This window comes from Saccopteryx bilineata, chromosome X, assembly GCF_036850765.1.
Source record: "Saccopteryx bilineata isolate mSacBil1 chromosome X, mSacBil1_pri_phased_curated, whole genome shotgun sequence".
Taxonomy (NCBI): Eukaryota; Metazoa; Chordata; class Mammalia; order Chiroptera; family Emballonuridae; genus Saccopteryx; species Saccopteryx bilineata.
Window position 1 is genome coordinate 76,154,505 of NC_089502.1, and position 24,737 is coordinate 76,179,241.

General features: G+C 50.6%; 1 protein-coding gene across 6 annotated transcripts in view; it reads left to right on the top strand.

Annotated features, from left to right (window-relative positions):
- The first annotated feature begins 3,853 nt into the window (after positions 1 to 3,853).
- The window catches only part of DLG3 (discs large MAGUK scaffold protein 3), a 61,244-nt gene continuing 40,360 nt past the window's right edge, over positions 3,854 to 24,737 (top strand). For 2 of the 6 annotated variants that reach the window (XM_066248662.1, XM_066248663.1), the window contains exons 1-9: positions 3,854 to 4,522; positions 8,173 to 8,223; positions 8,602 to 8,726; positions 8,898 to 9,067; positions 9,348 to 9,484; positions 9,770 to 9,914; positions 10,463 to 10,622; positions 12,729 to 12,885; positions 13,307 to 13,409. In XM_066248662.1, coding sequence (XP_066104759.1) covers positions 4,166 to 4,522; positions 8,173 to 8,223; positions 8,602 to 8,726; positions 8,898 to 9,067; positions 9,348 to 9,484; positions 9,770 to 9,914; positions 10,463 to 10,622; positions 12,729 to 12,885; positions 13,307 to 13,409 — 1,405 coding nt within the window. In that variant the 5' untranslated portion in view covers positions 3,854 to 4,165. Of the gene's footprint in view, positions 4,523 to 8,172; positions 8,224 to 8,601; positions 8,727 to 8,897; positions 9,068 to 9,347; positions 9,485 to 9,769; positions 9,915 to 10,462; positions 10,623 to 10,908; positions 11,308 to 12,728; positions 12,886 to 13,306; positions 13,410 to 14,153; positions 14,317 to 24,737 lie in introns of those variants that run through there. The other 4 variants (XM_066248661.1, XM_066248660.1, XM_066248664.1 and 1 more) reach the window with 4 other exon arrangements.

A 24,737-nucleotide genomic window follows, 5' to 3' on the forward strand; every position in this document is an offset into this window, starting at 1 on the left:
AAGTCCCACCCCTGCCCAACAGTAAGAAGGAGCCTCCGTTTGGGGTATCAACTGATGCCAAAAGGGGGAACTTGAATTTCTACCCCTACTTGGCAGTAACCAGGCAATGGTCCCTTCCACTAGTGGCAATAGTGTCAGAAGAAGCCTATCAAAAAATGAACATTTGCCCTAGCTGGATAGCTCTGTTGGTTAGGGCATCATCCTGAAGCACAGAGGTTGCTGGTTCAATTCCTGATCAAGGGACATGCAGGAACAGCTCAATGTTCTTGTCTTTCTCCCTCCCTCTCTCTCCCCTCCTCTCTCACTAAAGTCAATAAATAAACTTTTTTTTACAGAGACAGAGAGAGAGTCAGAGAGAGAGATAGACAGGAACAGAGAGAGATGAGAAGCATCAATCATTAGTTTTTCATTGTGACACCTTAGTTGTTCATTGATTGCTTTCTAATATGTGCCTTGACCACGGGCCTTCAGCAGACCGAATAACCCCTTGCTCGAGCCAGCGACCTTGGGTCCAAGCTGGTGAGCTTTGCTCAAACCAGGTGAGTCCGCACTCAAGCTGGGGACCTCGGGGTCTCGAACCTGGGTCCTCCACATCCCAGTTCGATGATCTATCCACTGCGCCACCACCTGGTCAGGCAATAAATAAACTTTTTAAAACATATTTAAAAACCAAACATTTAAATAAATTCCAGAGTCGCTTAACATAATATTTAAAAATATCTAAAATGCAATACAAATCACTTATATCAAAAATCATGAGGCTTTCAACTTGAACAAGAAATAATCAACAGATGACAACACCAAGATGACGAAGAGCTTTAAATGATCTGACAAGCATTGTAAAGTGTCCAACAAACAAACAAACAAAGCATCAATGAGCAGTTACAAACAAGGTTGAAACAGATGAAAAAATAGAAAGTCTGAGCAAAGAAACAGGAGATAAAATGAAAAATCAATTAGAAATTTTAGAACAGAACACAATAACCAAACTAAAAATTTCAGTGAATGGGCTTATCAGCAAGATGGAAGAGGACAGAGGAAACAATCAGCGAACGTGAAAGTAGAACATTAGAAATTACTCAATCTGGGCCCTGGCCAGTGGGCTCAGTGGATAGTGTCCAGCCGGTGTATGGACGTCCTGGTTTTGATTCCTGATCAGTGCACACAGGAAAAGTGACCATCTTCTCCTCTCCCTTGCCCTCTCCCCCTTCTCTCTTCCCCTCCTGCAGCCAGTGTCTTGATTGGTTTGAGCGTCAGCCTGGTTGCTAAGGATAGCTCGTTGGTCTGCACATCAGCCTCAGGCATTAAAAATAGCTCAGTTGATTTGAGTATCAGCCCCAGGCAGGGGTTGTCAGGGGCATGAGCAAATCTGTCTCACTATTTCCCCTCCTCTCACTTGAATAAATAAATAAATAAACAAATTACTCAATCTGAACAATAGCAGGAAAATAGACTTTAAAAAATGAACAGAGCATCAGAGACATGTGGGACTATAACAAAAGACCTAACATTTGTGTTATCAAAGTCCCAGGAGTGGAGAAAGAAGGTGAAAAAGTTCTCAAGAAATAATGATTGAAAATTTCCCAAATTTGGCAAATGACATAAATGTACAGATTCAAGAAGGTGAATAAATCCCAAACTGGATAAACACAAAGAAATCCATACAAAGACACATTGCAATCAAACATTTGAGAACAACACAAAGATAAAAATCTTTAAAGCAATAAGAAAAAACAACACCTTGGCCCTGGCCGGAAGCTCAGTGGATAGAGCATTGGCCAGACATAGAAAATATTAGAAAGGATATGTGGAGGATAGATAGATATGCGATAAATCAAGTGTAGTAAAATTTTAATAAGAATGTAGGCAGCAGCCCTGGCCAGATAGCTCAGTTGGTTAGAGCATCATCCTGAAGTGCAGAGGTTGCCAGTTTGATCCTCGGTCAGGGCACACACAGGAATGGATTGATGTTCCTCTCTCTTCTTCCTCCCTTCCTTTCTCTCTAAAGTCAATCAAGAAAATTAAAAAAAAAAAAGAATCTAGGCAACAATTGGGTTTCTTCGCTGTAAAATTCTTTCTCTGTATGTTTGAAATTTTTCATATTAAAAATGTGGGGTAAAAAATTGAACAAAAATGACCACAACCCTATGTCCTGTCCCAGCACTTCCAATCTTTTTTCTTCTGATTTACTTTTTCTTTTCCCCACAGCACTTATCATCATATATACAGTATATAATTCATTTATTTATTGTGCTAATGTTTGTCTGTGTCCTTTCACTACAATCCTTCCCCAAGGACAGGGATTAGTCGGGTTTTACTTTTTTCTGTTTTCTTCTATATCCCCAAATCTCTTAACAGTGTCCGGCACATAGCAAGTGTTCAATGAGTGTTTTATGAATTAAGAATGAATTTCTGGCCTGACCTATGGTGGCGCAGTGGATAAAGTGTTGACCTGGTACACTGAGGTCGCCGGTTCAAACCTTGCACTTGTCTGGTCAAGGAACATATGGGAATTGATGCTTCCTGCTCCTCCCCCCTTTCTCTCTCTCTCTCTCTCTCTCTCTCTCTCTTTCTCTCTCACACACACACACATACACACACACTCTCTCACTCTCCTCTCTAAAATGAATAAATAAAAAGTTTTAAAAAAAGAATGAATTTCTGTATCCCTAGGACCTAGGTCAAGGTCTTGCACAGAATAGGTGTACGATGAATATCTGCTGAACTGAGATCTATGTTCTCTGCAGAAGAACTTAAAACAGACCTGTTGTACTAGAGTGGTTCAGAGCATGAACTCCGGAGGCAAATGGCCAGGTTTCCTATCCTGATTGTCACTTCCAACTGTGATACCTAGCTGTATTAACACCTCTGAGCTTCGATTTCTCACTGGTCAAATTAAGATCATAATAGTAGCACCTTGATAGGGTTTTTGTTGCATGTGAAGCAGTTAGGACTTTGTAAAGACTCAGTAAGTGGTAGCTAATGACAGAACAGCAGAAGATGGTCTTCTGGGCCGGTCATTCTACCTCCATCCCCCAGCACACTGAGCCAGGAGAGGCTAAGGAAGGAGATTCCCAAGTTCTTTAGACCCTGGGAATAGTTTCTCTTATTTCAAATCTCATGCTTTCCCCCCTGCTTTGTACTCTCTTTCCTCTTGGCATCCTGAAGCTCTTTCCCCCATCATAGGCATGCAGAGGTTGGGTGTAGGAGACAGGAGTCTGTAAGCCAGGGAAAAGAGCTCAGCACTTTTCCTCGAGTTCTAGGCTTAAGTCCCTCACTTTTAGTGGGAACAGGTCAAGCGGAGGTTGCGAGCATTTCAGGGCCTAGAGGTCAAAAGAACAATAGTCCTGAGGAGGAGGCACTGATAGGAGAGCAGCCTCATAAGCTGCCCTCCGCCTTGATCTTCTGCTAGGAGCGAGCACTTTCCCAACATCTCTCCAGTCCGTTTTGCTGCCTCAAGTCTTTACTCCTGGTGGCCCCGGCTCTGAGCAAGCCCGGAGACCCATTGAGCATCTTCCTGCAACTCCCTCTGGAAAGTGGGGTGGGGTGGGGTGAGTGGAGGATGCCCTGAAATGGGGGATATGGGGGCACGAAAGTGGGGGCTGAGCTCACCCTTAGCCCAAATGCTCTGCCCCCGCCCTAGGGTCCGCAGTATCCCAGATATCCTGGGAGCTGGGGCTTAGCCCGGGGGCGCCACTGCCTCTGTTCCTTTAAGGAGCCGCTGTTTAGCATTCCTCCCGCTGCCGCTGCCGCTGCCTGATTCTGCACGCTGATTGGCTGGAATCAACTGAGAAAGGAGCCAGGGAGAGATGCTCTTGACTCCACTCAGATCCATCCTGGGGACCAGTGCGGGAGCGGTCCTCACAGCACCTAGCCTCTCTCTGCCCAAGCTCCCGCTTCTTCTTTTTCGCTGGGCCTAGGCCCAGGAGCCAAGACGGGCGACACGGAGCCGCCAGTGCTGGAGGGGGAGCCGTGGGGGCGGGGCAGCGTGGGGGCAGAGGCCCCGGGACGCCCGCCTGGCCCCAGGCCCCGCTCCGCCCGGGCGCCCCAACGGGTGCCCCCGCCCTCCTGGTCTGAGCAGTGTGAGTGTGTCCGGGAGCCCGGCGGCGGCGGCAGCGTGGAGCCTGGCGGCGGCTGGGGTGTCCGGGCTGCGGGGGGCAGTGCCATGCACAAGCACCAGCACTGCTGCAAGTGCCCCGAGTGCTATGAGGTGACCCGCCTGGCCGCCCTGCGGCGCCTCGAGCCGCCCGGCTACGGGGACTGGCAGGTGCCCGACCCCTATGGGCCAGGTGGGGGCAATGGAGCCAGCGCGGCGTATGGGGGCTACAGCTCGCAGACCCTGCCCTCGCAGGCAGGGGCTACCCCCACGCCCCGCACCAAGGCCAAGCTCATTCCCACCGGCCGGGATGTGGGGCCGGTGCCCCCTAAGCCAGTTCCGGGCAAGAGCAACACCAAACTGAACGGCAGCGGCTCCAGTTGGTGGCCAGAGTGCACCTGTACCAACCGGGACTGGTATGAGCAGGTAAGGACCGGTGGCGCGGAGGGACTCGGGTGTGGGGGCCAGAGGCGTGGGGCACAGCGGGGCTTCCTGGGGCTCCGGCCAGTGAACCTAGCGCTGCAGCTGGGTCAGGAGAGCTGGTGGGAAATGTGTGCTTCTCACTGTGTTTAGGGGTCTCCGCTTGGAGGGAGTTGGGAGGGGCTATGTGTGTCAAGGGGTGAAGGTGTGGTGGAGGGGAACATTTTCCTGTGGGGTGTTGGGTTTGTCTCGGTGAGGGGGGGGTTAGCAGTGTCTCTGTGTCTGGCAGGGGGCCGCAGGTTCTGCGGGGGCTGTGTGTGGTGTGTGTCTCCATGGGAGGGGAGGAGGGGGCATGGCGCTCTGTGTAGGGGGACGTGTGTGTGTGTGTGTGTGTGTGTGTGTGTGTGTTTGCGCGCGCGCGCGCGCGCACGCTGAGGTGTGTGAAGGGAGGCAGTGAGCTCCTGTGAATCTATGTGCAGCCCATGTGCCCGGCTCCCTGAGCTTCATCCCTCCATGCCATGAGACCCTCTCCATCCTGGTCCCTTTGTGTGTGAATGTGCACATGGATGTGTGCGGGTGTCTCTGAACGTGGAGGTGTTTCTGTAGATGAAGCTGCAGGGATGGCTGTGCTTGCCTGTGCATGTGGCTACATGAATATGTGTGTGAACATGTGGCTGCAAGTGTGTGCACACATGTGCTTGTGTGTGAGTGTGTGTGTGTGTAGTGTCCCTGAGGAGAGGTGCTTGACAAGCAAGGGATGGCGGGGGAGGAAGAGAGGGACACGTCCCAAGCAAGGCTGAGAAGGACAGACTCTTTTGTCCAAGCAGCTCTGAAGTGTGTGTGCTGGGGGTGGGGTGGGGGTGGGGACTGAAGCGATCTTCTTCACTCCAGAGCAGGCATGGTGCCTGGAGCCAGGCAAGGGGCGGCCACCCTAGTACAAGGACCGGCTCCAGTGGGGCATGCCCCCTTGGGTAGCCCCAGATATGGAAGGACTTGGCCCCCCAAGCTGACTTGGCACAGCTTGGGAATCCTTGGGTGCTGGGCACAACTCCGGCTTCCACTCCCAGCCTGAACTGGCAGCTTAGAAAATGGAAGGAGCATCTGTGGGAGAAGCAGCAAAATGGAGGCTGGGCTGGCAGAGCGAGGTCCCTGGCACGCATGGCGGATGGCCTGGCTGGTTATTGGGCTCTGCAGCCCCCAGGGTAGGGAGAGAGGAGGAGGCTTTGCTTTTGAGAGCAGTTGCTCACTGCCCCAAGCTAGTGACCATTCTGGTCACCTCTGTTCTCCTCCGGGGATAGTATGTGCTCTCAGAAGCAAAGAGGGGGAACTTCCTGGGGAGAGGAGTCCTAAGTTCTGGCCATCTGTCTGTCCATACTTACTGTTTCCTGTGTCCCTCATCTTGGCCCCTTGCCTTCTCCATCGACTACACCTCTCTCATTTTCCTCTCTATCCTGGGGTCCTTCCCTTGCTAACACTCACTTGTGTTTGTCCTGCTCAACTGGGACATGGGTGACAGTTGTAAGGCTGGGCCAGTTGGCCAAGGTTTCTTTGCCAGGACTGATCCCTGGATGGCTCCTGGCCCTGGGAGCAGGCTGCCTGAGGGGGCAATGGGAGAGTGGACCAGCAGCAGCTGGAACTTCTGGATCTCCCTGGAGCTGGGCTTGAAGCATGGTTTATCACATGTGGCCACACACACTCCCCCAGGTGCATGCAAGAGCTGAATGGGTGCTCCTTTTCCTGTGTTTCTGTCACATGGTACTTCAGGCAGCTGTGTTGGTTTGGGGACTCTGAAGAGCCATCAGTTCCTCCTGGGATCAGGGAATAGAGTGGGGCTTCAGCCGGAGTCCTCCTACCAACTCCTAGGGCTGCAGGGCATAAGGTCCTGGGGGCAGACCCAGAAAAGGCGGTGGCATGATGAGCCAGCCTTCTCCCCCTCTCTTCCTCTGTACTTCTCCAAAGCAAAGCTGTTTAGGGGAAAGGGGGGAGAGGAAACAGAGCAGGGCATGTTGCGGCATCCCCACCCTGCGTCCACGACTCCACTTTTCAGAGCAGAAGCCCAGGGGTAGGGGAAGAGGCAACCTAGAGAAAGATGGGGGACAGCCAGGTTATCTGGGGAGAGAGGCAAGAGGGCTTCTCCATCTTGGGAGGTGATAAGAGTAGGTGCCAGGGAGCAGGTGTACTTCTCTGTCCAGAGTCACATTTTCAATGGCCACAAGTATGTCCCGTCTGGGAGGCCACATCTGTGGGCTGGTCTGTCAACCCTGTGTGTTTATCTCCTTCCCTTGATTCTCCTCAGGGACTCTGCTGCCAGTCAGCCCGCGGTCACCAGTTTCTCCCACAGGAAATCTTGTTCCTTCTGCTTCTGTCCCACCCCTGGCTTTGCCTCTGACTCCTGGGCAGATCCTACCCTGGCTTTTCCTGCTGGGTAGGCATGCAAAGGGTTCAGGATCAAACACCCCTTGGGAGGAAATGGATTAGGACTTGAACTCCTTCTGTCCTGGTGAGCAGTTGGGCTCCTATAGACACAGGAGGAGACATAGAGTGAGAGTTCATGAGGTCCTCTGAAGGGGGCAACTTTCTCTTTTCCCACGAGCTCTGCCAGAACCTCAGTGGTCTTGGCAGCTTGCTTTGGTCAAAAGAGCACCTGAAGGCCCTGGCCGGTTGGCTCAGCGGTAGAGCGTTGGCCTGGCGTGCGGGGGACCCGGGGTTCGATTCCCGGCCAGGGCACATAGTAGAAGCGCCCATCTGCTTCTCCACCCCCCCCCTCCTTCCTCTCTGTCTCTCTCTTCCCCTCCTGCAGCCAAGGCTCCATTGGAGCAAAGATGGCCCGAGTGCTGGGGATGGCTCCTTGGCCTCTGCCCCAGGCGCTAGAGTGGCTCTGGTCGTGGCAGAGCGACGCCCCGGAGGGGCAGAGCATCGCCCCCTGGTGGGCAGAGCGTTGCCCCTGGTGGGCGTGCCGGGTGGATCCCGGTCGGGCGCATGCGAGAGTCTGTCTGACTGTCTCTCCCCGTTTCCAGCTTCAGAAAAATACAAAAAAAAAAAAAAAAAGAGCACCTGAAGATCCAGATTCTAGCCCCTGCTTTGCCACTGACTCCCATGTGCCTAAGGTACAACCTGTGTCCTCTCTGGGTCTCAGTGTTGCCATCTGTCACATGAGGGAGGTTGGGCAGGCTGGTATCTGCTGATTTTCCACCTCTGATGTGGTGGGAGTCTGTGACCACCACCTTGGAGAACTGTGCTTCAGAAGGGGAGCAGGTCCCTGTCCAGGTGCTGGGGGCTCCCATGGACACGGCGCGTGGTGCGGTTTCCTTGCTATGTTCCATTTCTGCCATCCCCTCTGGCCGGCCCGCACCCCCCTAGTGAGCAATGAGAACCTCCATGGAGCCCAGCCTCTCCTTGGGCACACCACTGGCTGGCTTAGTCCCAACTATTGATCTGGGCGCTAAATGAACAGTTGGCTTTGGCATGATGTGGGGGGAAGCAGTAGGACAAGGGTGGCCTAGTCAGGGCCTGCCGTTCCCATGTGTGGCCAGTACTGTCCTGCGGTCCACCTGGGCTCTCCCACTCTGTGGGGGGTGGGGAGGAGCAGGGTGGCCCGGGGAAGTTGGCTGAAGGGGGCAGGAGGCACTTAGGGAACTGCCTGTGTCTCCCCCTAGGTGAATGGCAGCGATGGCATTTTCAAGTATGAGGAAATAGTACTGGAGCGGGTGAGTCTGCCAGCGGGGTGGGAGGCGAAGGGAGGGGGAGGATGGAGTGGGAGAAGGAGGGCCATGGACCTCAGTCTGGAGGCTCAGAGGGGGACCTGCGTGGAGAGGATGGGGAACCAGCAGCCTTCAGAGGCCGCATCACTGCATCTATCAATCAACCGACTAACAAATAGTAATTGACCTTGGTCGCTGAAGCGGGGGGACTGGGGAGGGGATGGCTTTGCTGAGGCCTCTATGCCAAAATGATCAGCACAGGCTGGGAAGCCACCAGGTTTCTGCTGAGTGTGCCCTGATCTGCCCTGGCCCCTTGGGAGGCCTGGGGCACCTGCTCTGGGGGCAGAGGGCGAGCAGACTGTGCCCCTCCACTCCTTTCCACAGGGCAATTCGGGCCTGGGCTTCAGCATCGCAGGTGGCATTGACAACCCTCATGTCCCTGATGACCCTGGCATCTTCATTACCAAGATCATCCCTGGTGGAGCAGCTGCCATGGACGGGAGGCTGGGGTGAGGGACCTGAAGCAGAGCGATGGGGGAGCTGCTGGAGCGGACGGAGAGGAGGGGGAGGGGGGAGGGGAGAGGGAGGCGAGGAGGGAGGGGGGAGCAGGAGGAGGCGGAGGGGGTGGAGGGGTGGTGGCTGGGCGCTGTCATGCCTCTCCTCTCGGGTTGCCCCCACAGGGTGAATGATTGTGTGCTGCGGGTGAACGAGGTGGATGTGTCAGAGGTGGTGCACAGCCGGGCTGTGGAGGCACTGAAGGAGGCGGGTCCCGTGGTGCGGCTGGTGGTGCGGAGGCGACAGCCCCCACCCGAGACCATCATGGAGGTCAACCTGCTCAAAGGGCCCAAAGGTGTGGCTCTTGGGTTCCTGGGCTCTGGCCTGAGGTCCCTACTTGGCCCTGTATGAAATGGAAGGGAATAGCATTACTCCTTGCCTAACTTCGCATTCTGGCTCATAGCTTCTTTCTTGACCTTATCTCCCCCTGGGGATGGCAGCCTAGAGCTTGGGGTACCCGGGGGTGCTCTGGAGGGGTGAGTGCGGTGGCCAGGTGTGGGGCTTGGGTTTGGGGTTGACTGAGCACTCTAACTTCCCCTGTGGCTCTGTCCCACTCTCTGCTGGCTCCTGCCTAGGCCTGGGTTTCAGCATTGCTGGGGGCATTGGCAACCAGCACATCCCAGGAGACAACAGCATCTACATCACCAAGATCATCGAGGGGGGCGCTGCTCAGAAGGATGGCCGCCTACAGATCGGGGACCGGCTGCTGGCGGTGAGACACTTCACGGGGCTGCCCAAAGGGCAGGGCGGGGAGGTGGAGCGCTAGCCTCTCGCTCTACCTGCACCTCACTCGGGACTAGGCCTTGTGAGGAGTTTCAAGAGCATCATCAAAGTTGGGTGTACCCGACACCGGGGCCCTTGTTCTCGCAGCACTATCCCGGCTTCTCTGCTCCACCGGCATCATACTTAGGCCTCTGTAGCACCATTGAGAATCACTAAAAGGCCCTTCTTCCCTTCTTCCTCCTGAGTGCTAGCCTGAAAGCCTCTCGTCTTGTAGGTGAACAACACCAATCTGCAGGATGTGAGGCATGAGGAAGCCGTGGCTTCGCTGAAGAATACCTCTGACATGGTTTATCTGAAGGTGGCCAAGCCAGGCAGCCTTCACCTCAACGACATGTACGCGCCACCCGACTATGCCAGTAGTACGTACCCATCTGCGTGTACCTGGTTTCTCCAGGGGAAAAGGTCTATACCCTTTGTTAGGATAGAGAACAGAGGACCAGTGCTCAGGGAAACTGAATCCAAATCGCAGCTCTGTCCCTTACAACTGATATCCTTGGACAAGTAAGTCCCTTTCACCTTTCTTTACTTTCCTCTTTGGCAAAAAGGAGCTAATGACATATATGCTGCATTCCTCATAGGCCTGCTGCAAGGATCAAATGAGATCATGGATGAGAAAGCCCTTGGAATATTAGGCTACAGAGATGTGAGGGATTATTATTAGTCACACCTCCAGCCATGCCTTTCTGTGTAGACTTCAGCTCTTTCTATGACCCGCAGGAGTGAGCCTAGGACTCAGAAAGGGACGTGGAGGAGGAGCTGGGGGGGGAGTGGGGAGGAGAGGCCTGAGGAACCAGCGCCCCTCGCCCCTCAGTGCTGAGCTGGGGTGTGGGGGACAGTCCTTGCGGAGGGGAAGAGGGCACCTCGGTGCGGTGGGCTCTGAAACGGCCTCTACCTCTCTTGATTCCAGCTTTTACTGCCTTGGCTGACAACCACATAAGTCATAATTCCAGTCTGGGTTATCTGGGCACCGTGGAGAGCAAGGTCAGCTACCCTGGTCCTCCTCAGGTGCCCCCTGCCCGCTACTCTCCCATTCCCAGGCACATGTTGGCAGAGGAGGACTTCACCAGGTGAGACCCCAACCCCTTTCCAGGGCTGGGAGGAGAGGAACCAATTCTGGCTGGCCACCGCCTGATGTAGTCTGTCAAGGAAGAGGACAAAGCCCTCATCGCCCCCATCTTTGGTGTCTCAGGCCCTCTTTCAGCTCTTTTGGCCCTAGGGAGGGACAGAAGAGGCTGCAGGGACAAGTTTTACCATCAGGGGGAGTTCCAAGAGTGTGGTCCCAACCCGAAGTGCAGAGGAAAGTTGGGGTGGGGAGTTTGGGGCGCTGAGGAGGCAGAGGCCACAGGGGTCCTGCTCGAGACAGTTGCCGCCCCCTCTGCTGCCACCATTCCGAATTAGTTCAGGGAGCCGAGCCCCCGGTGAGCCCGGCGGGACGCGGGAGGCTGGCGGGCCGGCTGGCCCGGTAGGGCCCGGCCCCGCCCCAGCGGCTGCCACCAGGGAACTGGTCAGGCAGGCTGGGGTTCCGGGGGACAGGTCTGCCGCGAGGTGGGGCCTGCCAGGCTGCTGGGCCGGCCGCAGTGGAGCTGGAAGGCCGAGCGGCTGGGGCACAGCCACAGCCATGGAGAGGGCGCACAAGTTCTCTGGCTCAGGCTTGGCCCAGGGCCTGGGCCCGGCCTCGGCCTTGGCCTGGAGGAGGGCTTCGCAGAGGTGGACTTGGCCACTCCTCTCCTTGCGACCCGGAGGGGATGCCAGGTAGGAGAACAGGAGGGCTCAGAGCAAGGCGTCGGGGCCCAGGGGCGCAGACCTGGAGCAAGAAGAGGAGGAGTTTGGGACTTGGAGCTCCTCTGACGAAAGATGCTCAAAGGGAAGGCGGTGGGCCAGAACGTGTGCTGGGAGTCGGGTGTGTGGCTATACCCGAGTGGCGGCTGCGCGCCCCTGTGACACTGACTATTTACTGAGGGATTTCTGACACATGCTTAGTTGTAATCTAGGTTTTGGTGGTTTTATTTAGAGAGAGAGAGGGGAGAGAATAGTAGGGGAGGAGTGGGAAGTATCAACTTATAGTAGTTGCTTCTCATATGTGTTTTGACCAGGCAAGCCCAGGGTTGTTGTTTTTTTACAGAGACAGGGACAGAGACAGAGACAGAGACAGAGTCAGAGAGAGGGATGGATAGGGACACACAGGAACAGAGAGAGATGAGACACATCAATCATCAGTTTTTCATTGTGGCACTTTAGTTCATTGATTGCTTTCTCATATGTGCCTTGACCATGGGGCTACAGCAGACCGAGTAACCCCTTACTCAAGCCAGCGACCTTGGGTCCAAGCTGGTGAGTTTTGCTCAAACCAGATGACCCTGCGCTCAAACTGGCGACCTCAGGGTCTCGAACCTGTGTCCTTCAGGATAGTCCAATGCTCTATCCACTGTGCCACCACCTGGTCAGGCAAACCCAGGGTTTTGAACCGGCAAATTTAGCATTACCAGGTCAATGTTTTACCCATTGTGCCACCACAGGTCAAGCAGTTGAAGCCTAGGTTTTAAAGTGTCCCCTCTCTTCAGTTAGGCTCCTAAGCCCTTTTTGGAGACCTGGGATTTCTTTATCTTCGTATCCCACATCACCCAGCAAGGGTGCATAGTCGTAGCTGGTGATTCCATCTGTAATTGGGGAAGGTAGGGAGGGTTATGGCGGGATGGGGTTTTGAGACAGCAGAGGAGCATATGGAGTCAGGATGCACGGTTTGTGGTCGGAGAGTGGCATCCACCCCAGGGTGACTCCACTGCCCCTGCCTGGTTCCCCTTCTATGTGGGCCCCATCACACCACTTGGCAGGATAGGAGAATCTGGGGCGGGGGAAGAAAACCAGAGAGTGGGCTCTGAGCTCCGGTCTCCAAAGCCCAGGCTCGGGATTTGCTGACCCGAGAGAGTAGGGAACTGTCTGCTGGGAAGCTGATTCCAAGCCCTTAGGAATGAGGGAGGGAAGAGGAACTGAAACTTGGCACCTGGCAGAAAGCAGCAGCCAAGCAGGTTCCAGGAGAGAAAGGGAGGAACCAGCTATTGTAAATAGGGACCCACGGCCTTCTGCAGTGATTTGGGACATGTTCCAGACTGGCCTTCAGAAGGACACCAGTTAATATCTGCCTTGTCCTGACCTTTCCACTGCTTTCCCACCAGAGAGCCCCGCAAGATCATCCTGCACAAAGGCTCCACAGGCCTGGGCTTCAACATCGTGGGAGGAGAGGATGGAGAAGGCATTTTTGTCTCCTTCATCCTGGCAGGAGGCCCGGCTGACCTGAGCGGGGAGCTGCGCAGGGGAGACCGGATCTTATCGGTGAGGAGACAGGCGAAGTGGGAGGATGGGGCGTGTGCCCATTGCAAAGGGAGAGAGCAGACCCTGCTTTCTCCCAGGAATACTTCCCGAGATGGGGGAGGGCTAGGAGCTGGAGAAAACTTAGATTGTTTTTATGGATGTCCTTAGTGAGAGACAGGGACTGAGACAAAACTTATCCCTGAGGAGGAAATGAATGTATCTTGGATCTTAACCCTGGTTGGCATTTGACCCTATAAAGATAATTATTACCCTAGAGATGCATATCCTTTAGGTCTCCTCTTCAGGGCAAGGATAGGATATTGAGAAAGGCATTTGAATAGGCTTAGGGATGGGCTATCCATCTCCTCCCTTTCCTAACTGCTAAGACAGAAGACTCCCTTTCTTGCTTTTGGGGTGGCTCATTGATCTCTTCCTTCAACAGGTGAATGGCGTCAACCTGAGGAATGCATCTCATGAGCAGGCGGCGGCTGCCCTGAAACGGGCTGGCCAGGCAGTCACTATTGTGGCCCAGTATAGACCTGAAGGTACTTAGGCTAAGTGTCGGCCTTTTGCCATCTTGGGTAACAAAGCCACTTGACCAGGTCCCGTCTACCCTAGTGCAGTGACCTCTTGCCCTCTCTGTTTCCTTCAGGACAGGGGTAGCTGTGGAGAAGGTGGGAGCTTCTAGCAAGGCTGTGCTCAGAGCCTGCTGACCAGGGCTGCAGTACAGCAGAAGGCCAGTAGTGGGCGGCAGCGTACGGGAGGAAGCACAGAGTTTGGGGCTGCTGGAAAAAGGGGACGGGGAGGCGGGGGGGGGGGCGCGGAGGGCTCAGAGGCGAAGACAAGGAACTGTGTGCTCTGGAACTGGAAGGTAGCTTGGTTAGAAGTGTCTCATGGAGAAGACACCCGACCTCTTAAGACATCTTGGGCCAAAGCTTTGTGACGCCCCCCTTCCCTCCCTATGTCAGAGTGATCCTGCAAGACCCACAAATGCGCCGAAAAGGTGACGCCTAGCCTTCGGGATAGGGAATCCGGAGTAGACCCCCTCCCCCACGAGGGGCCTTCTTTGTGTTCTTTGGAAGCAGTCCCCTGGCTGGGCCGAGTGGGCGGGGCCGGGTATGCAAATAAAGATGTTTGATTGGCTGGGATCGGCGGAGGCCCAGGTGCGAGGTGAGCTGCGGCATGGCGCGCCCCAGCCAGCCCGCCCGCGGGGTGGCCATTGGCCGAGCGCGGCATCCAGCCGCACGCCCCGCCCTCTGACCCAGGCGGCGGGCGCCCCTCCTTCCTCCCCCTCGCGCGCCTCCAGCGTCTCCTCCTCCTCGCCGTCCCTCTCCCCCTCCTCCCCTCCTCCAGCGCGCCCCGCTTTGTGTCCGTGGTCTCCCGCGCGGGACGGAGGGGCGGCGGGAGCTGGCGCTTTCTCAGCACTAGACCTGGACTCGGACCCGGCGCCAGGTGAGGTGGGGCGGACGGGCGGGGGGGTCAGTCCCCCTCCCGGTCCGCCTGACCCTCTCCACGGTTTGTTCTCAACTTTTTATCCGAACACTGCGCCCCCCACTCGGCGCTCTCCCCTACCTTGCGGGCGCAGCGTGGAGCCGCTCCTGGGGGTTCCTCCTGGGCCCAGGTAGCGCCCCCGGCCCGTCCCGGGGCCTGTCTTTGGCATCTCTGCCATCACCTCTCCCAGCCCACCGGCTCTGCCCCCCACCCGCCCTGGGCATCGTCATCTCCCGCCCCTGGGCCCCTCCCCCCAGTCTTAGGGCCCCTTTCCCCCCAGCCCCAGGGCTCCCTATCCCCCCAGCCCCAGGCCTCCCTAACCCCCCTCCGCCCCAGGGCCTCGGCCCTTCAGCAGCAGCTCCCTAATCCCCAACCTCAGAGGAACTTTTTAAAGCGCTCCTCCCCCACACTCTGAGTCCAGCAAACCTGGCTGCCTCTGGGAAAACCAGGGATGGGCTTAGACTTCTCGGGGGCCCCCCACTCGCGCTTTTGTTTGCACCGACTTCTTTTGCCTCCCCCTCCTCTTTGTTAGCCCGGTCTTTGTCCCTTAAGGCCGCAGCGCCTGGGCTCTTCCTTCGGACACCTAGGCCGCGAGGGCCGGTTCCTGAGGTGGAAGAGGGGACCTATCCTGGGCAGGTGCGCCGGTTCCTTGATGAGATAGGGAGAGGCTGGGAACCCAGTCGCCAAGCCATAAGGGAGCTAAAGCGCCTACCTTTGTCCTTTCCGCCCTCCCCCCACTCTAGTTCATGCCTCTGACGAGGGGCTTCCACCTTCTGCACTAGCCTTTTCTGTTCTGAACAGAAGTGTAAGGAAGAACTAACAGGAGAGCAGGCTCCTCTGAGGAAATGGGAGAGAGAGGTGCAGGTGGACACTCTTGAGTCATTTTTCTCCATGTTTAGTGTTCAGTTTCAAGACAAGAAACACACCTTGGGGGTATTGTTTTTATGATTTGTGCGTTTGCTGTTATCTTAGTGTATGTGGAGCTAACCATCTGATTTTTATTAGCAACTGGTATTTATCTACTTCATGCCCACAACTTTGGTAATGTAGGCTCTACAAAGAAATGGTTTCTCTTGCATAGTGTGTGTGTGTGTGTGTCTGTGGAGGAGAAATTGTTGAGTTTCTTTTGGTTTTGCTCTCTAATGTTGGGCACATGGAAACAATACTGTAAATTTGGTAGGATGTTGGAAACTGGTGACTACATATTTGTGTGAGTTTTGTTGGGGGAATGTAACTGGTTTCCATACAGAACTGCAAGTTGCCCCAGGTAAAAGGATCCCTGCGGTGTTCATTGCTCTCTGACACTATTTCTGAGAGTTTATAATGGATGGTGAGTTGTATGTTATGTTACGTCTCTCTTATCACATGCTACTCCAAGCCTTCTCTTAGGATTTAGTTGGACCGCAGCTGTTAAAACTCTGCCACCCTAGTCTTCTTTCTTTGGTTTGGTAAATCCAGCAGGGCCAAAATGTGTGAGAGCTTTTTTTTTTCCTCATTCGAAAATGGTTCCTTGGAGACAGGTCCAGAGGGACTATTAAGCATTGCATGTTAGGCTCAGAATTTTTTGATAAACTGATAGTCTCTAAAAATATGAACTCTATGTTGATTATTTTACGCATATTAAATACTGTTCTTTGGAAGATTGCATCACGTGGGCATTTACAAAATGGATAATGCAAATATATGTTTGTTGGCTAAGATGGCAGAGACCACATGTTATTAGCCAAGTAAGTGTTCATTACTTGTAGGTTTTTTCCACATGGAATGTGGAAGCTGGAAAGGGTTATTATGTGGTCCAACCCCTCATTGTGCAAACTGGAACAGCAATGGGAGAAGAAGGACGTGACTTGCCTAAGGTCATCAAGGGAAAGTTGCCAAGGGTCAGCAATCAGTTTAATCCTGAGGTCCGCCAGTTGGACCAGTTGTGCTTGGGACCTAGTTAGAGAGGAAGAACAACTGGGAAAGGACTGGGGAAAGAGAGACTAGAGAAAGAGAGTGATAGAAGGAAAGATGTCTCTGCAGGGGAAGCTTAGAGTGATCTCCACAGTGGCCACTGAGGGGCCATTGCCAAATTGCTGTAGCCTTTAGCTAGATACCCTTTAGCATGAGAGCTTTGAAAAATATCTTTGACTAATTAGAACAGAGTAAAAACAATTCTTCTTCCTTTTTAAACGGCTTAATTGAGATATAGTTCATATGCCATAAAATTCATCATTTAGGTGTACAGCTCAGAGGTTGTTACTGCATCTACAGGGTTGTGTATCCATGGTCACAATCAGTTTTAGAACGTTTTCATTGCCACTCTCCTTCCAATATATAGAGAGGGTGCAACTATTGGAAGGCTGTCGGTATCTCCCCTGGCACTTAGGGGCAAGATGGCAGCTGGGTGGGAATGCTCTAACCTTGAGATTCTTTCACATATCTGCTTTGCTTAATGTGGGTTAAACTCATAATACAGACAGAAACTGGCTGTCTATTTGAACTTTGGACTGTGCCTAGCGTGGGTGGTTTACAAATATTTTTATGATGAAGCTTTGGAAAATACTAAGATAGAAGTACAAAGTGATAAAGGTAGCACAGTGAGAGATGCTTTTTGATTGTTTCACTCCTAATTGCTCCAAACTGTTGTGGACACAGCAATCCTACCTATTAGCTAAAAATAACATGATGTTCTTGAGCATGTATAATCCTGTTAAAAATTCAAATTGAAAATATAAACAACTGGCTTTTGGTAAAGGCTCTTTTCCAATCTATTCTAAATTGGAAAATATTTTTCAGTGACTTGGTGGAATTGTTCCGCCAAGGGAAGGTGGGCTTCATGTTAAAACATTTTGCTTTAGAAATTGTCTCCTACATTTCCCCTGCTATTTTCTTTGTGTTAGCCTCTGTTTATAAACTGAGCTAGTATTTTTCTGGAAAGCACTTTCATTAATAGAGTAGAACCTGAACCCCAAATCAGGAGGTGAGCCAGAAATTGGTCACTAAGGTAGCTAAACTGGGAACTGATCCTTTGTGACCAGTCTTTTCGAATGGAATGTAAATCCAGATGGAGTGAGAGTGCATGAAAGTTTTCCATACTTACTTTAAAGTGCTGGATAAGCACACTTTCACCATGGAAACATTTTCAGGTGAGGCCTGGAACACTTAAGGATCAGTGTTTATAATAACTTGAAAGCATAAAAGGGATATTTTCTCCACAGCATTTAAATAACCTTTCCGTTTGCCCATGTTTAAGAACGAAGGATGTAAATAAACAGCTACCCTCTCAGCAAGATCACTCTTGGGAGCACAGAGGTGAGAGTTTATTAAAGCAAAGAATCAATGTCCTGAAACATCTGTTGCCATCCTAAAAGAAGGCTAATGTAGGAAAGAAGAAATTGAATTCCTGGTAATGATGTGTTCTATGCTGAACAATTTGAAGATAGCTAGTGTTCTATTTCTTTGTGTTCCCGGCACTTAGTCCAGGGCATGGCACGCGTATTGTTGGAATTGAATTATTCACTACCTCTATGTTCCAGATGGCTTTGTAAGCATCTTCAGGATATCCCTGTGGCATAGGTGGTATTTCCCCCATTTTACAAATGAGGAAAATGAAGCTCAGAGAGGTTGAGAGACTTGCTCACGATCACACAGTCAGTAAGGGGCAGAATCAAAATTTGAAGTCAGATTTCCTGAGAACTTTGGGTCCAGGGCTTTTGTCACTAGGTGACAACTACCATCCACCACAGTAGAGAAGCTGTGAGCCTCCCCTCTCTCTACCCAGATACATCTGGACATAGCAGCAGGTACTGCTCCGAGACTCTTCAGGAGCCAAAAGCTGTTAGCAAATGTAAAGTAAAACCAGTTTCCACATGTCAGTGTTTTAGTCTTGATGGCCACAAACTCCTGCACTAAAGGAAGAAGTGACCTGGAGGCCGAGGGGCTGCAGGAAGCCTGAGGGAGGCCCTCTTCTCCTGCAAAGGGAAAGTGGACTTAGGAAGACTACCACGGAATAATATTGGGGGGGGGGGGGCAGGAGGAGCCAAAAAATGGAAGTTGGTTTGCTTGACTTGATAGTAAATGTGTGCAGGCTTAGGAATATTAATGCACAAAGTCGGCAATTCTAATTTCTTCAAGTGAAATGGAGTTATATTTATCATTCATTTTTTATGACCTTACAATTCTCTCACTAAGGGTGCAATTCAGTGGTGTTTAGAATGTTCATAGAATTGTGCAACATCGACACAATCAATTTTAAAACATTTTCACCACCTCAAAAAGAAACTGTACCTGCCTGACCAGGCAGAGGCGCAGTGGATAGAGCGTCGGCGGAGGACCCAAGTTCGAGACCCCGAGGTCGCCAGCTTGAGCGTGGGCTCATCTGCTTTGAGCAAAAGTTCACCAGCTTGGACCCAAGGTCGCTGGCTTGAGCAAGGGGTTACTCGGTCTGCTGAAGGCCCGCGGTCAAGGCACATATGAGAAAGCAATCAATGAACAACTAAGGTGTCGCAATGCTAATGATTGATGCTTCTCATCTCTCTCTATTCCTGTCTGTCTGTTCCTATCTATCCCTCTCTCTCTCTGTCTCTGTAAATAAATAAATAAATAAATAAATAAATAAAAAAGAGAGTGTTTAAAAAAAAAAAAAAGAAACTGTACCAATTGTTGCCCCCCAATCCCTCTCAGCACTGAGTACCCACTAATCTATTTCCTGTCTCTGGATTTGCCGATTCTGGCCATTTTATATAATATGTACGGTCTTTGTGACTTCACTTAATGTAGTGTTTTCAGGGTTCACCCGTGTTGTAACATGTATTAATCTTTCATTTCTTTTTATAGCTGACTAATACTCTATTGCAGGGGTCCCCAAACTTTTTATACAGAGGGCCAGTTCACTGTCCCTTAGACTGTTGGAGGGCCGCCACATACAGTGCTCCTCTCACTGACCACCAATGAAAGAGGTGCCCCTTCCAGAAGTGCAGCCAGCAGATAAATGGCCTCAGGGGACCGCATGCAGCCCGCAGGCCTTAGTTTGGGGACGCCTGCTCTATTGTATGGATACACCACATTTTGTCTATCCATCATCCATCAGTTAATGGGCATTTGCATTGTTACCACTTTCTGGCTGTTCTGAATAATGCTCCTTATGAACATCTGGATGCAAGTTTCTGCTTCGACATTTGTTTTCATTTCGCCTGGGCACATATACCTACTGGGTCACATGGCAACTCCGCACAGGCTGTCTTCCATAGCAGCTGCGCCATTTCACATTCCCACCACCAGTGTGAGGGTCCACATCCTTGCCAACCTTTGTGGATGCCAATCTTTTTTATTCTAGCCATCCTGGTGGGTGTGAAGGATATCTCATTGTTGTTTTCACTTGCATTTCCCCGATGGCTAATGATGTTGAGCATCCTTTTATGAGCTTATTGTTTGTCATTCAGTTTTGCTGTGCTTGGTCCCCTGATTTGATTCTCACAGTTTACAAATTGACTTGAGACCAGAACAAGCCAGCCGAGTTGTTATTACTCAGATGGTTAGAGGGAACTGGGAGGCTAAGGGACCAAGCTTCACTGTTATCACTGTGCTGGAGGGTTTAAGGGTTGGCTGTAGATAACTTTAGCTAGGAATGCTTAACTGATCAAAATGATAGCGCTTAGTTTTTTTTTTTTCCAACAGCTTATTCACATATCTTACTCACCCATTTCAAGTGTATACACTTCAGTGGCTTTTAGATTGTTGGAGTGGTTCCACTGTCATCATGATCAATTTGAGAACATTTTTCTCACCCTAAGAAACCCTGTCCCTTTAGTCACTCCCCATTTCCCCTAATACCTCCCCTCCCCTCCTCTCCCTTCCTCTCCTTCCTCTCCCTCCTCTCCCTTCCCCCCTCCTCCCCTCCTCTCCCCCTTCCTCCCCTCCTCTCCCCCCTCCTCCCCTCCTCTTCCCCCCTCCTCCCCTATCCCAGGCAGCCACTAATCTTTCTGTTTCTATCATGTTACCTTTTCTGGCTGGTTCATGGAATTGGAACCATACAATATGTGGTCTTCTGCATCTGGCTTCTTGCATTTAGCATAGTGTTTTTATGGTTCATTCAGGTTGTTGTGTGTGTCAGTGCTTCATTGTTTTTTAAGGCTGGATAATACTCCGTGCTAGATACACAACATTTTGTTTATCCGTTCATCTGTTGATTGACTTTTGGGTTGTTTCCAGTGATGGCATTCAGATAATTTAACAGGTTCTCTTCCCTCATGACCTTTTTAAGTATAAAAAAACCCAATACACCAAAAGGTAGTTTATTCATTTAATATTTAAATGAGAAAAATAAAAAGTGCACAAAACTAGATTGTTATAACAAAGAGTTTTAAAATATTAATGAAAAAGTATTAAATAATATTTGACAACAACAAAACTGTTAAAATATTTCCATATTGCTTCTTGATTGGTGTCTTCGCTTGCAATTTTTTTCACCTATAGACGTACTGAACATGACTATAGGCCAGGGGTCCCCAAACTACGGCAGGCAGGACGCATGCGGCCCCCTAAGGCCATTTATCCGGCCTTGCAGCAGAAGGGGCACCTCTTTCATTGGTGGTCAGTGAGAGGAGCATAGTTCCCATTGAAATACTGGTCAGTTTGTTGATTTAAATTTACTTGTTCTTTATTTTAAATATCGTATTTGTTCCCGTTTTGTTTTTTTACTTTAAAATAATAAGATATGTGCAGCGTGCATAGGGATTTGTTCATAGTTTTTTTTTATAGTCCGGCCTTCCAACGGTCTGAGGGACAGTGAACTGGCCCCCTGTGTAAAAAGTTTGGGGACCCCTGCTATAGGCGCTTAGAATACACTGTTGCGAAGATGAACATTAAAAAAGAGTAAGCCCTGGCCGGTTGGCTCAGCGGTAGAGCGTCGGCCTAGCGTGCGGAGGACCCGGGTTCGATTCCCGGCCAGGGCACATAGGAGAAGCGCCCATTTGCTTCTCCACCCCTCCGCCGCGCTTTCCTCTCTGTCTCTCTCTTCCCCTCCCGCAGCCGAGGCTCCATTGGAGCCAAGATGGCCCGGGCGCTGGGCATGGCTCTGTGGCCTCTGCCTCAGGCGCTAGAGTGGCTCTGGTCGCAATATGGCGACGCCCAGGATGGGCAGAGCATCGCCCCCTGGGGGGCAGAGCACCGCCCCTGGTGGGCCTGCCGGGTGGATCCCGGTCGGGCGCATGCGGGAGTCTGTCTGACTGTCTCTCCCTGTTTCCATCTTCAGAAAAATGAAAAAAAAAAAAAAAAAAAGAGTAAGGAAACAGAGAGAGAAAAGAAAGTCAATTTGTGATTTACACATCGGGCACCCACCTTAGAGAGAGCCCCGATGACAAGTGCCATTTTAACAATCGGTTTATAGACTCAGCAAAGAATTAAGTATCGGTTCTACTGAACCTGGGTGAACCGGCTGAATTCCACCACTGGTTGATTCCACCTTTTGCCTGTTGTGAATACTGCTGCTATAACCACTCATGGGCGAGTTTTTGTGAGGTCATGTTCCTAGTTCTTTCGGGTATATTTACCTGCGAGTGGAATTGCTGGGTCATAAGGTAACGTAACATATTTGAGGAACTGCCCAACTTTTTCCTAAAGTAGCTGCATTATTTTAAGCCCACCTTGAGTTTTAAAGTTAGAACAGAAGAAAATGTTAACCTTCTTTTCTGTTTTGCCTCCTGGGGCTGAACTTCATATAATATGCAAAAGGCTTTTTCTCTTTTCCATGTAGCCCGAGGACATGGTAGCTAGTGTTGACAAAGCATTCTGAACCTAGCTAGGACAGGTACTTTCTTGTCCTTGTTAGATGTTTTGAGGCAAATTCCTAGGAGCTGTGGTGTCTTCAAAAAACATCAGTTCTTCTGAAGGTGTAGAATGGTTAGAACAGGGGTCGGGAACCTATGGCTCATGAGCCAGATGTGGCTCTTTTGATGGCTGCATTTGGCTCATAGACAAATCTTTAATAAAAAAATAATGTTAAAAATATAAAACATTCTGCCTGACCTGTGGTGGCGCAGTGGATAAAGCGTTGACCTGGGAATGCTGAGGTCACCGGTTCAAACCCTAGGCTTGCCTGGTCAAGGCACATATGGGAGTTGATGCTTCCAGCTCCTCCCCCCTTCTCTCTCTCTGTTTCTCTCTCTCTCTCTCTCTCTCTCTCTCTTTTTCTCCTTTCTCCTCTCTAAAAATGAATAAATAAATAAAATAAAAAATTTAAAAAAAAATTAAAAAAATATATATAAAACATTCTTATGTATTATAATCCATTCATTTCCTACCGCTCATGTTCATGGTTGCGGGTGGCTGGAGCCAATCACAGTTGTCCTCCGGGACAACACCAAATTTTTATTGGATAATGCTTAATGTACATGGTTGTTGTATGGCTCTCACGGAATTACATTTTAAAATATGTGGCATTCATGGCTCTCTCAGCCAAAAAGGTTCCCGACCCCTGGGTTAGAATAATATATGGCAATGAGAATGAATTATTTCTTACATAGTTACAGCTTTTTAGGACTTCTTACTTGAATATGTTGCTTTCTGAAATCTACCCTCATAGTCACACTGTTGCTTTGTTTAAAGCTTTAGACTTCTTTTCCACAGTTCTGTGTTAGATAAGTGGAGGGGAGTTATGAATTCAGTTTATAAGTTCCTATTTATACTTGGACTTTTATAGAATCACACGATCTTGAGCTAATAACAACCTTGCTTTAATAAAGGTCTTGTGTTCTCTTTCCTGTGATAAGGCTTTCATCCTCTTTTTTTTTCTTTTACAGGGACAGAGAGAGAGAGAGAGAGAGAGAGAGATAGACAGGGACAGACAGACAGGAACGGAGAGAGATGAGAAGCATCAATCATAAGTTTTTCCTTGCAACACCTTAGTTCATTAATTGCTTTCTCATATGTGCCTTGACCACAGGCCTTCAGCAGACCGAGTAACCCCTTGCTTGAGCCAGCGACCTTGGGTCCAAGCTGGTGAGCTTTTGCTCAAACCAGATGAGCCCTCACTCAAGCTGGCAACCTCGGGGTCTCGAACCTGGGTCCTCAGCACCCCAGTCCGATGCTCTATCCACTGTGCCACTGCCTGGTCAGGCAAGGCTTTCATCCTCTTGAAATGGAACTTTGTTTACTTTTCCCTGAATTTGGATATCTTAAAAAAGCAAAGACCCTAGAGATTCGGGGATTTATCCACTTGATGAAATTAAGTGATAAAAATTTTTAATTGCTCCGTGGAAGAAGAGTAACATAATTTGTATAAATATGTTCATTAGGGGTCTGAATACATGTCCTTCAGATTTTCAAAAAGGATAAAGAGAATTTTGCAAATCCATACTAGATTTTTAAGATTTCTTTGTAAACACTGAGAAAGAGAAGTAATGAGCACAGAAACCAGTGTTGGTTCACCAAAGTCAAACAAGTCGCATCAGACTAGCCAGATTGCCTTGATTGACAGGGTTACTGGATTGGTAGATCAGGGAAATATGGTAGATGTGGTATATTTAGATTCCGTTAGGGCAGCAGTTCTCAACCTGTGGGTCGCGACCCCGGCAGGGGTCGGGGGTCGAACGACCAAAACACAGGGGTCGCCTAAAGCCATCGGAAATACATATTTATTATACAATACATTTTAAAATAAAATATGTATTTCCGATGGCTTTAGGCGACCCCTGTGTTATGGTCGTTCGGGGGTCGCGACCCTCCGATGGCCTTAGGCGACCCCAGTGTTTTGGTCGTTCAACCCCCGCCCGGGTGGTGACCCACAAGTTGAGAACTGCTGCGTTAGGGCACTACAAAGCTTCTTTGGTCCACTTTTGCATCAGATGGCTAGGTGACAATAGGGATAATATATTTAACTGGGTTTATCTGTAACTGGTTGGATGCTCAGTCCCACAGGAAATTGCTGAATGAGCCAGGAGCACTGTGGAGGGGAGTTTCTAGTGCATGTGTGCCCTGGCTTTGTCCTTGAATCTGTCCTGTTCACTTTGCCTCCCTACTCCTCTCAAGTTATATTTATTTTTCCCTGGACAGAAAAGTATTACACTTAGAGTTATAAAAAATTAGAAATACAGAAAAACACAAAGTAAATAAAAAAGTTAAGTCACCTGTAATCACCTCCATAAATAACTACTGTGTGTGTGTGCACACGCACACACTTGTATTTCCCTCCATACTTTCATAGTATATCATAAAATATGTATATATCTCTTTTAAGACTAGGATCATTGTATTTAAATAGTTCTTTTTAAGTGAGAGGAGGGGCGATAGAGAAACAGACACCCACATGTCCCCCAACTGGCATCCACCCAGCAACCCCCGTCTGAGGCTGATGCTCAAATCAGTTGAGCTATTCTCAGTTCCTGAGGCCAACCTTTGGACCA